Source organism: Scyliorhinus canicula, chromosome 8, assembly GCF_902713615.1.
Source record: "Scyliorhinus canicula chromosome 8, sScyCan1.1, whole genome shotgun sequence".
Taxonomy (NCBI): Eukaryota; Metazoa; Chordata; class Chondrichthyes; order Carcharhiniformes; family Scyliorhinidae; genus Scyliorhinus; species Scyliorhinus canicula.
In genome coordinates, this window is record NC_052153.1 from 110,927,779 (window position 1) to 110,942,424 (window position 14,646).

General features: G+C 44.3%; 1 protein-coding gene across 1 annotated transcript in view; it reads right to left on the bottom strand.

Annotated features, from left to right (window-relative positions):
* Positions 1–13,622, bottom strand: part of LOC119970442 (cysteine dioxygenase type 1-like) — a 32,324-nt gene extending 18,702 nt beyond the window's left edge. Inside the window, exon 1 of the mRNA XM_038805060.1 lies at positions 13,383–13,622. Coding sequence (XP_038660988.1) covers positions 13,383–13,552 — 170 coding nt within the window. The 5' untranslated portion in view covers positions 13,553–13,622. The remainder of the gene's footprint in view (positions 1–13,382) is intronic.
* Positions 13,623–14,646: the final 1,024 nt, after the last annotated feature.

Genomic DNA, 14,646 nt, shown 5'->3' on the forward strand with positions numbered 1-14,646 from the left:
TGAGGACTGTCAGAGGGTACAGCAGGATTTAGATTGTTTGGAGACTTGGGCAGAGAAATGGCAGATGGAGTGTAATCTGGACAAATGTGAGGTAATGCATTTTGGAAGGTCTAATGCAGGTAGGGAATATACAGTGAATGGTAGAACCCTTAAGAGTATTGAAAGACAGAGAGATCTTGGTGTACAGGTCCACAGGTCACTGAAAGGGGCAACACAGGTGGAGAAGGTAGTCAAGAAGGCATGCGGCATGCTTGCCTTCATTGGCCGGAGCATTGAGTATAAGGATTGGCAAGTCATGTTGCAGCTGTACAGAACCTTAGTTAGGCCACACTTGGAATACAGTGTTCAATTCTGGTCGCCACACTGCCAGAAGGATGTGGAGGCTTTAGAGAGGGTGCAGACGAGATTTACCAGGATGTTGCCTGGTATGGAGGGCATTAGCTACGAGGAGAGGTTGAATAAACTTGGTTTGTTCTCACCGGTACGAAGAAGGTGGAGGGACGACCTGATAGAGGTCTACAAAATTATGAGGGTCATAGACGGAGTGGATAGTCAGAGACTTTTTCCCAGGCAGCGGGGTCAATTACAAGAGGCATAGGTTTTAAGGTGAGAGGGACAAGGTTTAAAGGAGATGTACAAGGCAAGTTTTTTAAAATATACACAAAAGGTAGTGGGTGCCTGGAACTCACTGCCAGAGGAGGTGGTGGAAGCAAGGACGATAGTGATGCTTAAGAGACATCTTGACAAATACATGAATAGGACGGGAATAGAGGGATACGGACCCCAGAAGTGTAGAAGATTTTAGATTAAATGGGCAGAATGGTTGGCTCAGGCTTGGATGGCCGAAGGGCATGTTCCGGTGATATACTATTCTTGGTTCTTTGACTAATTACACCAAAGATGTGAAACATTATACAGAAAATTGTATAGTGCGTGTGCACAAAACAATCCAGATCATTATGCAAAGAAAGGGGGAAGTAAGGCATGCCGGACACATGGAAGGACCATGGACAATTTACAGATAGATTATGTGGGACCTTTGCCACCCTGCAAAGGGGGTAGAAGTACATTTTAGTGATAATGAACACATTCAGCAAATGGGTTGAAGCCTTTCCCACCAGAATAAATACAGCCAAGATCTTGGCACAACAGATGTTTAGCAATTGGGAAATGCCCCATATTACTGAATCTGACCAGGGTACTCACTGTACAGCTCAAATAACGCAGAACGTAATGGCACTATTAGGATATCAGAAGTTCCATATAGCCCATCACCCACAATCCAGCTGGATAGTGGAAAGATCGAATTGGGTTCTAAAAACAATGATTCAGACAACAGTACAGCAAAATAACAACATGGAATATGGTGCTACTCTTTGTACTAATGTTAGCAAGAAATACATAGGAAAAGAGGCGGGGGGACAGAAAGGCCGGCCCACCGATCGGTGGGCCCCGATCACGGGCCAGGCCGCATCGGAGACCCCCCCCCCCCCGGGGTCAGAGCCCCTCTCCCTACCTTAACAGGCTGCCACCCAACCCTTGCACAGTGTTCCCGCCAGCTGCAAGCAGGTGTGGACTCCGTGTTTTAACTGCGGCCGCATGGTCCATCGGCGGGCTGGCCGGGTAGAGCAGCCCCTGACTGGCGCCGCGCCAAACACACCGGCGCCAATGGTGCCAATTCTCCGCTCTGCAGAGAATCCCGTGCCGGCATCGAGGCGACGTGGCCCAGTTGCGGGGATTCTCCGGCCCGGCGATGGGAGAAGCCCGCCCATATAATCCGATAGCAATTATCAATACCAACCAATTCAACAAAGGGATACCTTCCACCAAGAAGGGAGACTATGACATACTGCAAAAGATGGAGGAAACTATGACCAGGGACAACTGAACTTGACCATAGGAAAGTTGGTGACACTGGGATGTACGGTTGGACAGATAGGGAGTGTGAGACAGAACACAACTGCGAGGTGGATCAATGCCAACTGAGTGTGCAAAGAATAATAACGACTTCCAGTATGGTAGCAATGGAAAGTCGCTATGTGGGGAATCCAGTGTCTTACCGGCTGGGTGACAAGATGACAGCATTAGTGGCAGGTGACTCGAACAGTAAAACTAGTCTTGCAGGAATTCAATAATGAATGCAAAAGGAATGCTGAAGGACAGTTATTGGAAATCATGCTGAGGACAGATGGACAAGGTCTTAGAGGGAAAATTAGAGGATGATGAAAAACAACAGAATAGAATTACATGTAGCTCTCTACAGCAATTAGATACTGGAACAATTGAGAGAAAATCTCGAGTAGGTTAAACAAGGAAAGGACCCGGCCTGGATCACAAATGAACAACTAATAGCCGTCACTAATAGAAAGTTGCATCCCAATATTTCATGCTGCCAGCTTTGGCAACTGAGCAAAGTGTGGTTTGGGAAAGGTTGCGGAGGAACCACAAGTAAAGCCTTAGGAATGATATTGGGAATACCAATAATTCGGAGAAGTGAAATAGGATTAAGTGTTTCGGAAGTGAACAAAATAGGAATTATTAAAGAGCTTTGGAAATGCCATAATAATGTTTGCCTTAAGTAGTGGAAAAGGAAGGAAGGATAGTGGGTACAAACTTGGCCAAACAAGCAGACAAAACAACTGTCTGTTCTTACCCTATTATCTTAATGAACACGCCTTATGTGGATTTAAAATGAATTGAGACTTAAATTGCACTTTGAATATCACAACACTTATGTTTGATATTACAAGAGTGGCTTACAAAAGGGAGAATATTGTCTAACCACCTCATTAAAAAGATTCCAATATGGCCCCCGGACATCATTCAATCCCAAATACCAGCCAGAATCGGCAAAATTGAGCTGGTTGACATTAATAAGAGAAACGGTTACCGCTAACGCCACCGAAACAATTAAGGGGAATTGGGGACAGTATTTTGAGAAATATGAAACCAATATTCAATTGTTACCCAAGGGGTCTACATTGGATTAAAGAATAGTTGGAGCGAGCCCACCAAACATTCATTAGAGTTAGTTATCGAACAAGTCAAAGAAACTGAGCAAAAGATAAAGACTATTAAAGAAATAAGTTGGTGGGAAGGTACTTTGAACTGGGATACAAATGTACGGATTCACTCTTGGATAAGAATTATTTCTCAAGTTATTCTCATTGTAGGGCAGCACGGTGGCGCAGTGGGGTAGCACTACAGCCTCACGGCACTGAGGTCCCAGGTTCGATCCCGGCTTTGAGTCACTGTCCGTGTGGAGTTTGTACATTCTCCCAGTGTTCACGTCGGTTTCACCCCCAAAACCCAAAAATGTGCAGGCTAGGTGGATTGGCCACTCTAAATTGCCCCTTAATTGGAAAAATGAATTGGGTACTCTAAATTTTTTTTATAAAAGGTTATTCTCATTGTAATGATTTTCATACTAGTATAACCTGTGTATACTTTGATGATGTTTACATTTTGGAGAATTAGAATGAAAAATAAATTGGAAATGGAATTCTTTTGAATGGAAGCGAGAGATTATTTGACGTGGAAGATGACCTAAAAAACATGTTATTCCAGATTTTGATGTATAAACTCACTATGGGAATAATTGTGGTGTATGCTGTAGTTGACTATGATTAAAGTCAGTTTAGAGATCATAGAATCCCAAAGTGCAAAAGGATGCCATTCATCCCATCAAGCCTGCACCAACCCTTCAAAAGACTACCCTACCCAAGCCCAATCTCCCACCCTATTCCTGCAACCCCACACTAAGGGACAATTTAGCACCGCCAATCCACCTAACCCCACACATCTTTGGAATGTGGGAGATGTTGAGCCTCAGTACTGTTATAAGAGTTCAAACAGATATGTATCAAACACTCTACATAAGTATACTTATGATTTAACACGATTTTATTCACTAAATTTGTATCAAATAATGTATTCAAATCTTATGCCATACAAATGATCACAATTTCTCTTGAGACTCACAGCTTTAGGCACAAGTAAATATTACCCCTTTGAATTGGCCAAATTTTTCTTGGAGGTCTCTTTTGTTCACTGAGCCTTCACTCAGGGTGTGTAGTGTGCGAGGTGGGTCCCATGGGTCATCGCAAAGGAAACAGTCTCAGATCTTTGATTTCTACATTTTCTGTAATGAGTATTCCATAGAATAGGTCAGACCCTCGTGTCCTGGTCTGAGTTGACATCCTTTTCTAACCGCAGGTCCACCTTCAGACAACGATTTCACAGTACTCAGACATTGTGGTTGCAGGTGCAGATTCTGACAGTTATAAAGTTGCTGTTTAATTTGATTTTTTGATTTATGCATTGCAAACTCCTATTTTTGCACATTGCAAACTTTCCTTAACTAAGTCAGGTCACCAGGTCCCTGAGTATTGTCATTTGAAGTTGGCCAAATCTCCAAACAAACAGGCAGCACAGTAGCATTGTGACGGGCAGCATGGTAGCATTGTGGATAGCACAATTGCTTCACAGCTCCAGGGTCATAGGTTCGATTCCGGCTTGGGTCACTGTCTGTACGGAGTCTGCGCATCCCCCCGCGTGTGCATGGGTTTCCTCCGGATGCTCCGGTTTCCTCCCACAGTCCAAAGAGGTGCAGGTTAGGTAGATTGGCCATGTTAAATTGCCCTTAGTGTCCAAAATTGTCCTTGGTGTTGTGTGGAGTAGCTGGGTTATGGGGATAGGGTGGAGTGTGGGCCTTGGGTAGGGTGCTCTTTCCAAGAGTCGGTGCAGACTCGATGGGCCGAATGGCCTCCTTCTGCACTATAAATTCTATGATCTATCTGTAGTAAGTCATTTTTGCGTAGGCTGGGCCTTATCGCTAGAGGAAACCAGAGCACCCAGAGGAAATGCAAGCGACACAAGGTGAATGTGCAAACTCCAGTCACCAGAGTTTAGAATTGAACCGGGGTCTCTGGTGTTGAGTGGAAATTTGACAGAAGGAAGAAAGGATGTGTAGACTAAGGGCCCTCAACACAAGGGTGGAAAAATGCTGGCAGCAGAGCTTGTGCCAGTCCTTCCCTCAGGTCAACTACTTCTCAATGAGAATCAGGGGGCAGAGGAGAGTATAGTGGCCATCACCAAGGAGAAGATTTTGGGGAAACTGAAAGGTCTGAAGGTGGATACATCACCTGGCCGGATGGACTATATCCCTGGGTTCTAAAAGACATAGCGGAGGAGATTGTGGAGGCAGGGAAGGTCCCAGAGGACTAGAAAATGGCTAATGGAATGACCTGTTTAAGATGGGAGGGAGGCAGGAGACAGGAAATTAAATAAAATTATCTTTATCGTTATAAGTAGGCTTGCATTAACACTGCAATGAAGTTACTGTGAAAAGCCCCTAGTCGCCACTGGTTCCTGTCCAGGTACACAGAGTGAAAATTCCGAATTCTCGGCTGGTATAGGAATTGAACCCGCGCTGCTGGCCTTGTTCTGCATCACAGACCAGCTGTCTCGCCCACTGGGCTAAACCAGTCCATATAGGCCGGTTAGCCTGACTTCAGTCATTGGTAAGATTTTAGAGTCCATTATTAAAAATGAGATTGCGGAGCACTTGGAAGTGCATGATAAAATCACCTGATGAAGGAGCATGAAAGCTAGTGATTTCAAATAATCCTGTTCGACTTTAACCTGGTATTGGAAGATTGCTTACTGAGTCCACCCCAGTCCAACACCAGCATCTCCACATCATAGTAAAACAGAACTGAGTCAGCAGGCTTCATCATGGGGAGGCCATGTGAGGGAACAAGAAGTTAGACAGGCGAACCAGTGGATGTGATCTATTTAAAATTTCCAGAAGGCCTTTGACAAGGTGCCATTGAGGGACTGTTAAATAAGTTAAGAGCCCATGTGTTAAGGGTAAGATCCTGGCATGGATAGAGGATTGGCTGACTGGCAGAAGGCAGAGTGCTGATCAAGGCGTATTTTTCAAGATGGCCACCAGTGACTAGTGGTCTGCCTCATGGGTCGGTGTTGGGACCACAACTTTTCACAATATACATTAAAGAAGGAACTGAGCGCACTGTTGCTAAGTTTGCAGATGATACGAAGATCTGTAGATGGACAGGTATTATTGAGGAGCAGGGGGGTCTGCAAAAGGACTTGGACAGACTAGGAGAGTGGGCAAAGAAGTGGCAGATGGATACAATGTGGAAAAGTATGAGGTTATGAACTTTGGAAGGAGGAATGGAGGCATAAACTATTTTCTACATGGGGAAATGCTTTGGAAATCAGAAGCACAAAGGGACTTGGGAGTCCTTGTTCAAGATTCTCTTCAGGTTAACATGCAGGTTCAGTCGGCAGTTAGGAAGGCAAATGGAATGTTAGCATTCATGTCGCAAGGGCTAAGATACTAGAGCAGCAATGTATTTCTCAGCCTGTAGAAGGTACTGGTTAGACCCCATTTGGAGTATTGTGAGCAGTTTTGGCCCCAAATCGAAAGGAGGATGTGCTGGCCTGGGAAAGGGTCCAGAGGAAGTTCACAAGAATCATCCCTGGAATGAAGAGCTTGTCATATGAGGAGTGGTGGAGGACTCTGGGTCTGTACTCGGAGTTTAGAAGGATGAGTGGGGGGGCGGGGGGGGAAATCTTATTGAAACTTACAGGGTACCGTGAGGCATATATAAAGTGGACATGGAGAGGATGTTTCCACTGGTAGGAAAAACTAAAACCCGAGGGCACAGCCTCAGACTGAAGGGAGATGAGGAATTTCTTCAGCCAGAGGGTAGTGAATCTGTGGAACGCTTTGCCACAGAAGACTGCGGAGATCAAATCACGGAGTGGCTTTAAGACAGAGATAAATAGGTTCTTGATTAATAAGAGGCTCAGGGGTTATGGGGAGAAGGCAGGAGAATGGGGATGAGAAAAATATCAGCCATGATTGAATGGCGGAGCAGACTCGATGGGCCAAATGGCCTAATTCTGCTCCTATGTCCAATGGTCAATCTTCTGATAAGGCAAAGGGGTCCCAAAGACTTTTTCAGTTTTCCCATAGATCTGGACATAGGTTGGGCATCTGGATGTTTTTTTGTTAAAAAAGGCAGCCTGAAGCCAGTGACTAACCCACTGCTGAAGACTTAGGCTCTTTTCAGGCTCTATCAGTCCTTATGTTTAACTGCAAGTCTCCATCAGGAGGCAGGCCTGAGATATACCAATCTCAGTCTGGAATTACAGGCTAGTTCTGGTAGCTATAGGTAAATGTGAGGTGTGATCATCTATATTTTAAGAGTACTTAATTTCAATTACCTCAATACCAAGCCTTGGGACACAGTCTCATCCCCAACAAACAACCATGATAAATGCTGTGATGAGTTACTTTCTCCCTTTGGCCAATTTTTAAAAATCCATTCACAAGATCAGTTGAAAAAAAACATAAAAGCTATATGCAATAATGCATACAATTTTGGAATGTGTACAATTTTATAAATGCCATGAAGATGAGGATGGAAGCAACCAACATTCTGCAACCAAAATCTTCTGAGCAGCAGAAAATCAAATGAGAGTTGGCATGGCATTGGGTCTGAATCTCAACTGGACAGTCTCAAAATGAGCTAAGTTTGTAGCTATGCAAGCAGAGACCACATATTACTCCAACTATAAAAATCAGATATGCCTTGCAAAAAATGGAAAAAAACTGCTGCGCAATTCTGTAAGCAAGGCCCAACCCAACCTTAGTGTCCGTGCAAAGCAATACCACAGCACATGAGAATGAAATCTGCCACTCCACAAATCCTTCAAATTAAGAAACAAGAAAGTCTCAGCCAATAAAAATTTAAAGTTGATTTATAGTACTTCAATTAGCAGTAAATTCCATTCAAGCCTTTACATGCATACATAGAACATACAGTGCAGAAGGCCATTCGGCCCATCGAGTCTGCACCGACCCACTTAAGCCCTCACTTCCACCCTATCCCCATAACCCAATAACTCCTCCTATCCTTTTTGGTCACTAAGGGCAATTTAGCATGGCCAATCCACCTAACCTGTATGTCTTTGGACTGTGGGAGGAAACCGGAGCACCCGGAGGAAACCCACGCAGACACAGGGAGAACGTGCTGACTCCGCACATAGTGACCCAGCGGGGAATCGAACATGGGACCCTGGTGCTGTGAAGCCACAGTGCTGGCCATGTGCGCTACCGTGCTTTTATAAATGTAATCTAAATAAAGTATAGGAAACAAGATTTCAAATGTTTTAAAATTACAACTGCAAATGTACCAGCTGTGAAGTACAGAAATTAGGTCAGTGAGTAAAGGAGAAAAAAAGATTAAAAATTGATAGCCAAAATATCAATCTGAACTGTATTGGTTCTCAGTTAATATCTTCAAATTTATCCCCTACTCTTTCCCAATATTCTTGCAAATTATTAGAATTGAGGAACCACAAAGGCAAAAAAACCATAATGGGAGTTATGTACAGACCTCCTAACAGTGGTCAGGACCAGGGGCGCAACATGTACCGGGAAACAGAAAAGGCATGTCAGAAAGGCAAGGTCACGGTGATCATGGGGGACTTCAATATGCAGGTGGATTGGGTAAATAACGTAGCCAGTGGATCCAAAGAAAAGGAATTCATGGAATGCTTACAAGATGGCTTTTTGGAACAGCTTGTCATGGAGCCCACAAGGGAACAGGCTATTCTGGACCTAGTGCTATGTAATGAACCAGACTTTATAAAAGATCTTAAAGTAAAGGAACACTTAGGAAGCAGCGATCATAATATGGTTGAGTTCAGTCTGCAGTTTGAAAGAGAGAAGGCAAAATTGGACGTAATGGTGTTACAGTTAAATAAAGGTAATTACGAGGGCATGAGAGAGGAACTGGCGAAAATCGACTGGAAGCAGACCCTAGTGGGGAAGACAGCAGAGCAAAAATGGCAGGAGTTTGTATGCATAATTGAGGACACTGTACAGAGGTTCATCCCCAAGAAAAGAAAGATTATCCGGGGAGGGATTAGACAGCCATGGCGGACAAAGGAGGTCAGGAAATGTATCAAAGAAAAAGAGAGATCCTATAAAGTGGCCAAAAGCACTGGGAAATCAGAAGATTGGGAAGGCTACAAAAACAAACAGAGGTTAACAAAGAGACAAATAAGGAAGGAGAGGATCAAATATGAAGGCAGGCTAGCCAGTAATATAAGAAATTATAGTAAATGTTTCTTTCAATACATAAGAAACAAACAACAGGCCAAAGTAGACATTGGGCCAATTCAAACTGATTCCGGAAGGCTAGTGATGGGAGACGAGGAAATGGCTGGAGAACTTAATAAGTACTTTGCGTTTGTCTTCACAGTGGAAGACATGAGTAATATCCCAAAAATTATAGAGGGTCAGGGGGCTGAGTTGAGTATGGTTGCCATTACAAAAGAGATGGTGCTAAAAAAGCTAAAAGGTCTTAAAATTGACAAATCTCCTGGCCCAGATGGGCTACACCCTAGAGTTCTGAGGGAGGTGGCTGAAGAAATAGCGGAAGCGTTGGTTGAGATCTTTCAAAAATCACTGGAGTCAGGGAAAGTCCCGGACGATTGGAAGATCGCTGTTGTAACCCCCTTGTTCAAGAAAGGATCAAGACAAAAGATGGAAAATTATAGGCCAATTAGCCTAACCTCGGTTGTTGGTAAAATTCTAGAATCAATCGTTAAGGATGAGATTTCTAAATTCTTGGAAGAGCAGGGTCGGATTAGAACAAGTCAACATGGATTTAGTAAGGGGAGGTCGTGCCTGACGAACCTGTTAGAATTCTTTGAGGAGGTGACAAGTAGGTTAGACCAGAGAAACCCAGTGGATGTGGTCTATCTGGATTTCCAAAAGGCCTTTGATAAGGTGCCACACAGGAGGCTGCTGAGTAAGGTGAGGGCCCATGGTGTTCGAGGTGAGCTACTGGCATGGGTTGAGGATTGGCTGTCTGACAGAAGGCAGAGAGTTGGGATAAAAGGTTCTTTTTCGGAATGGCAGCCGGTGACCGGCGGTGTCCCACAGGGTTCAGTGTTGGGGCCGCAGCTGTTCACCATATATATTAATGATCTGGATGAAGGGACTGGGGGCATTCTAGCGAAGTTTGCCGATGATACGAAGTTAGGTGGTCAGGCAGGTAGTGCTGAGGAAGTGGGGAGGCTGCAGAAGGATCTAGACAGTTTGGGAGAGTGGTGCAGGAAATGGCTGATGCAATTCAACGTGAGAAAATGTGAGGTCTTGCACTTTGGAAAAAAGAATCCAAGCATAGACTACTTTCTAAACGGTAAGAAAATTCATAATGCCAAAGTACAAAGGGATCTGGGAGTGCTAGTCGAGGATTCCCTAAAGGTAAACATGCAGGTTGAATCTGTGATTAAGAAAGCGAATGCAATGTTGTCATTTATCTCAAGAGGGTTGGAATATAAAAGCAGCGATGTGCTACTGAGCCTTTATAAGGCTCTGGTTAGGCCCCATTTGGAGTACTGTGTCCAGTTTTGGGCCCCACATCTCAGGAAGGACATACTGGCACTGGAGCGTGTCCAGCGGAGATTCACACGGATGATCCCTGGAATGGCGGGTCTAACATATGATGAACGGCTGAGGATCCTGGGATTGTATTCATTGGAGTTTAGAAGGTTAAGGGGAGATCTAATAGAAACTTACAAGATAATACATGGCTTAGAAAGGGTGGACGCAAAGAAACTGTTTCCGTTAGGCGAGGAAGCCTTAGAGTTAGAGGGGGTAAATTCAGAACAGAAATGCGGAGACATTTCTTCAGCCAGAGAGTGGTGGGCCTGTGGAATTCATTGCCGCGGAGTGCAGTGGAGGCCGGGACGCTAAATGGCTTCAAGGCAGAGATAGATAAATTCTTGATGTCGCGAGGAATTAAGGGCTACGGGGAGAATGCTGGTAGGTGGAATTGAAATGCCCATCAGCCATGATTGAATGGCGGAGTGGACTCGATGGGCCGAATGGCCTTACTTCCACTCCCATGTCTTATGGTCTTAAATGTTCCCTTTTAAAAACTAGATACCATTTGCAAAGCATTCCTGACAAATCTTTTTAAAAAATCACTTACATTCATTCATATATACACATGGACAGACCATCAACAAGTGTTTCCCTCCACAGATGCTACCTAGTCCTAGACTGCAGAGTATATTCTTTCTATTTTTTATACATTTAGAGTACCTAATTATTATTCTTTTCCCCAATTAAGGGGCAATTTAGCATGACCAATCCACCTAACCTGCACATCTTTGGGTTGTGGGGGTGAAACCCACGCAGACACGGGGAGAATGTTGAAACTCCACACGGACAGTGACCCAGGGCCGGGATTCGAACCCGGGTCCTCAGCGCCACAGGCAGCAAACCTAACCATTGTGCCGCCCTTTCCTGCAGAGTATATTCAACTCTACTACCCTTCTCTCAAGAGTATTTTTAACTGTTGATTTAAGATTTCCAGCATCTATGGTCTATCACTTTTAATTCGCTGCACAAAATTCCTGAAAACCACATTATGTATCAACAACTTTTTTAACAGTATCTGCATCTGAAGCATTATTTTTCCTCTTTTACAAAAGGTTATGCTGTGTAGGTCTAGCATTTTTCATTCTGATGTCGTAATTTAATTCCAGAGTTTACAATCCAAATGAATCAGGAAGCGTGTGAGGAAAAACAAAAGTAAACCAATTGAGAAAGAAATCTTTAGCTAAAGTTGCAATTAACTCTAGCATTTTTCATAGAATCCCTACAGAATTCCTGCAGGAGGTCACCATTTAGCCCAGGGGTGGGCAAACTACGGCCCGCCAAAGGTCTTTATGCGGCCCACCAAGATCAAGTCATAAAAAATATATAAAAGGTCAATGGGGGGGGGGGGGGGGGGGGGTTACTTTCTGGTATAGGGTGGATACGTTGACTTGAGTAGGGTGATCATTGCTCGGCACAACTGTGCTGTACTGTTCTATGTTCTATATGAGGTGCCCAGAATCATAACCGGGTGAAGTAATTATTTTACTTAATATACTATGCGGCCCTTTAAAATTGTGAATTTCTGAATGTGGCCCTTGCACGGAAAAGTTTGCCCACCCCTGATTTAGCCCTAGGACTGTGCACTGACCCTTTGAATGAGCACTCCCCATTCACCCCACCCTATCCTCTAACCATACAAGCCTGAACTATACACAAAACTTATACTTTTCACTGTAGGTCAGTAAATGTGACAACAAATCTAAACCTAACCTGCACCTCCCTGGACACTAAGGGGCAATTTAGCACAGCCAAGCCACCTAACCTGCACATCTTTGGACTGTGGGAGGGAGCAGGAGCACCTTGGAGGAAACCCATGCAGACATGGGGAGAATGTGAATAGTCCACATAGATGGTCACCAACGTTCAGAACCGGGGTTCCGGCATTGAGAATCAGTAATGCTAACCACTGTGCCACCCAAACGTTTTCCATACACTGAACTTAAATGCCGCTGCCTGCTCCCTCCTAACAGTTATCAATGGAGCAATATCAAGTAGTTTGCAATCTTTATTATGACATTATCAGATAAAAAAAACCTTACAAAAGCACATTTCATTTTTACAAAATGCAAAAATCAGTAAAGCCAAGTGAGTAAGATTACAGACAGGACTGTGGTCAAAAGTAAGCCCCATTTTTTAATTCCACTTTCAACTAAGACAGAACAATGCTGGAAGCATTCGGCAGGTCTGGAAGAATAGGGGGAAGAGAGATACGCACAACGTTTCAGGTCTGTGACCCACCCTTGGACTTATGTAATACAACTTTATTTTTAAAAATCAGCCGGTATCCTCGGTTTAACTTCACTCTTTGATAAACACCGCCAGACGGTATGAGTAGGCAGGCCGAAGGGAAAGTAGTGCGATTTCGAAATTCTTGTTTTGTAATAATCTCGCCCAGTTCCAGCACAAAGTGCAGGAGCCAGAGAGCAAGACGTTCGCTATTGGAGACGAGTATGTTCCAGGAATACTTTAGGATAAAATAAAACATCAAGCTTAATCAGATCGGATAATAAAAATCGTGCCCAGGGACAGCAAATCCCGTTACAAAGCGCAAAATCCCGCGATCACACCTTTGCGAATTAAGTGAAATGGAGCGAGTGGATCTTGAAACGCAAACGGATAAAAGCAAAAAGCTGGGCGCCAGTTGCAAAACAAATTGTGCGGCATTGGGGTCAGTTTGCTAAAAGTACAGCATTCCTTCACCGTTGTGCGGGCAAGCAGCGCGGAATGCCCGTTGATTCACACAAAAGAGCAGGGTCTGCAGTATGGTCAGTGTCCAGCCTGCAGGCCTGCCCCATACCCTGGCTTCATACAAAGGGCGCTGACTGTTCAAATCTGATCCTTCCATTCGGTTGCCGTGCTACAAACACAGCTCGCCCCTGTCTCTCACCTGTACTGGTCAAACTTGGCGTACTTTAGCCATTCACGAGGGTCACTCTTGTGTGATTCCAGCAGATTCTGCACCTCATCCACATCAATCTTGTCATTCGCAAAAATTTGGTGCAAACCCCGAATTAAATCCGCCAAATTCGGAGGTTTCTGCATTTCAGTCTGCTCCATGATTTACACTAAGACCACACCCCTGCTCACAATCCCTTACACTGCTCCAGCCCAGCAGTCGGCGTCCTACTATTTATAGAATCAATCAAAGTCCTGGGAAAGGACCAAGCACCATTTCAGGAGTGGGGGGATTTTTCATTCCGTGTCCGCCGAATAATTGATGTTTTCCTATTTTTCACTGTCATGTGTGAAAGTCATGCAAGCTCTTCACGTAATGTTAATACACAGGGCTAGATATAATGAAGCAGCTATCTCACATCGCTAAGTCAATGAATCACCTGCAGACAATCACCCCCTTTGCTTTCTGATGAACGATTTCACCACAAATGGCTAGAGTTACAATGGGATGGTGTGGATTTTGGTTACGTGCCTCCCAATGGTACAACAATTTTATTGTGGTAATTAAGCAGTCCAAAGGCCTTGTTATCAAACAAAATTTGATATGCAATCACTTAATAGGGCAAATCCGTTGTTAAATAAGTAAGTTTTAAGGAGGAAAGTGAAACAGAGGTTCAGGAAGGGATGTCCAAAGTTTAAGGCCCAGCCAGCTGAATAGTTACCAATGTTGGACCGATTAAACAATTTCAAGGGCAGCACAGTGGCACAGTGGTTAGCACTGCTGCCTCACAGCACTGAGGTCCCATGTTCGATCCCAGCTCTGGGTCACTGTCCGTGTGGAGTTTGCACATTTTGCCTGTGTTTGCACGGGTCTCGCTCCCACAACCCAAAAGATGTGCAGGGTGAAGTGTTGGCTAGTGTAGACTTGAGAGATGAACAGACACTTCCAACACTGATGAAGGTTCAACTCAATTTTATTAACTACTTCTAACTAACTAACACATGATGACTGTGGGTCTAAATGATGCTAACATAAACTAACTTAAAGCCTTGTCTGAACCAGTTGATTCTCTCAGCACGTGTTGGAAGTCTGTGCTGAGCTGGATGAGTTCTTGTTACACTCAGAGGCAGCACCCAGAATGAGCAGGAACCATGGTGCCCTCTGCCTTTATAGTGTGTGTATTCTAACTGGTGATTGGCTGCGGTGTTTGTACATGTTGATTGGTCCCTGTGTGTGTCCATCAGTGTGTGTCTGC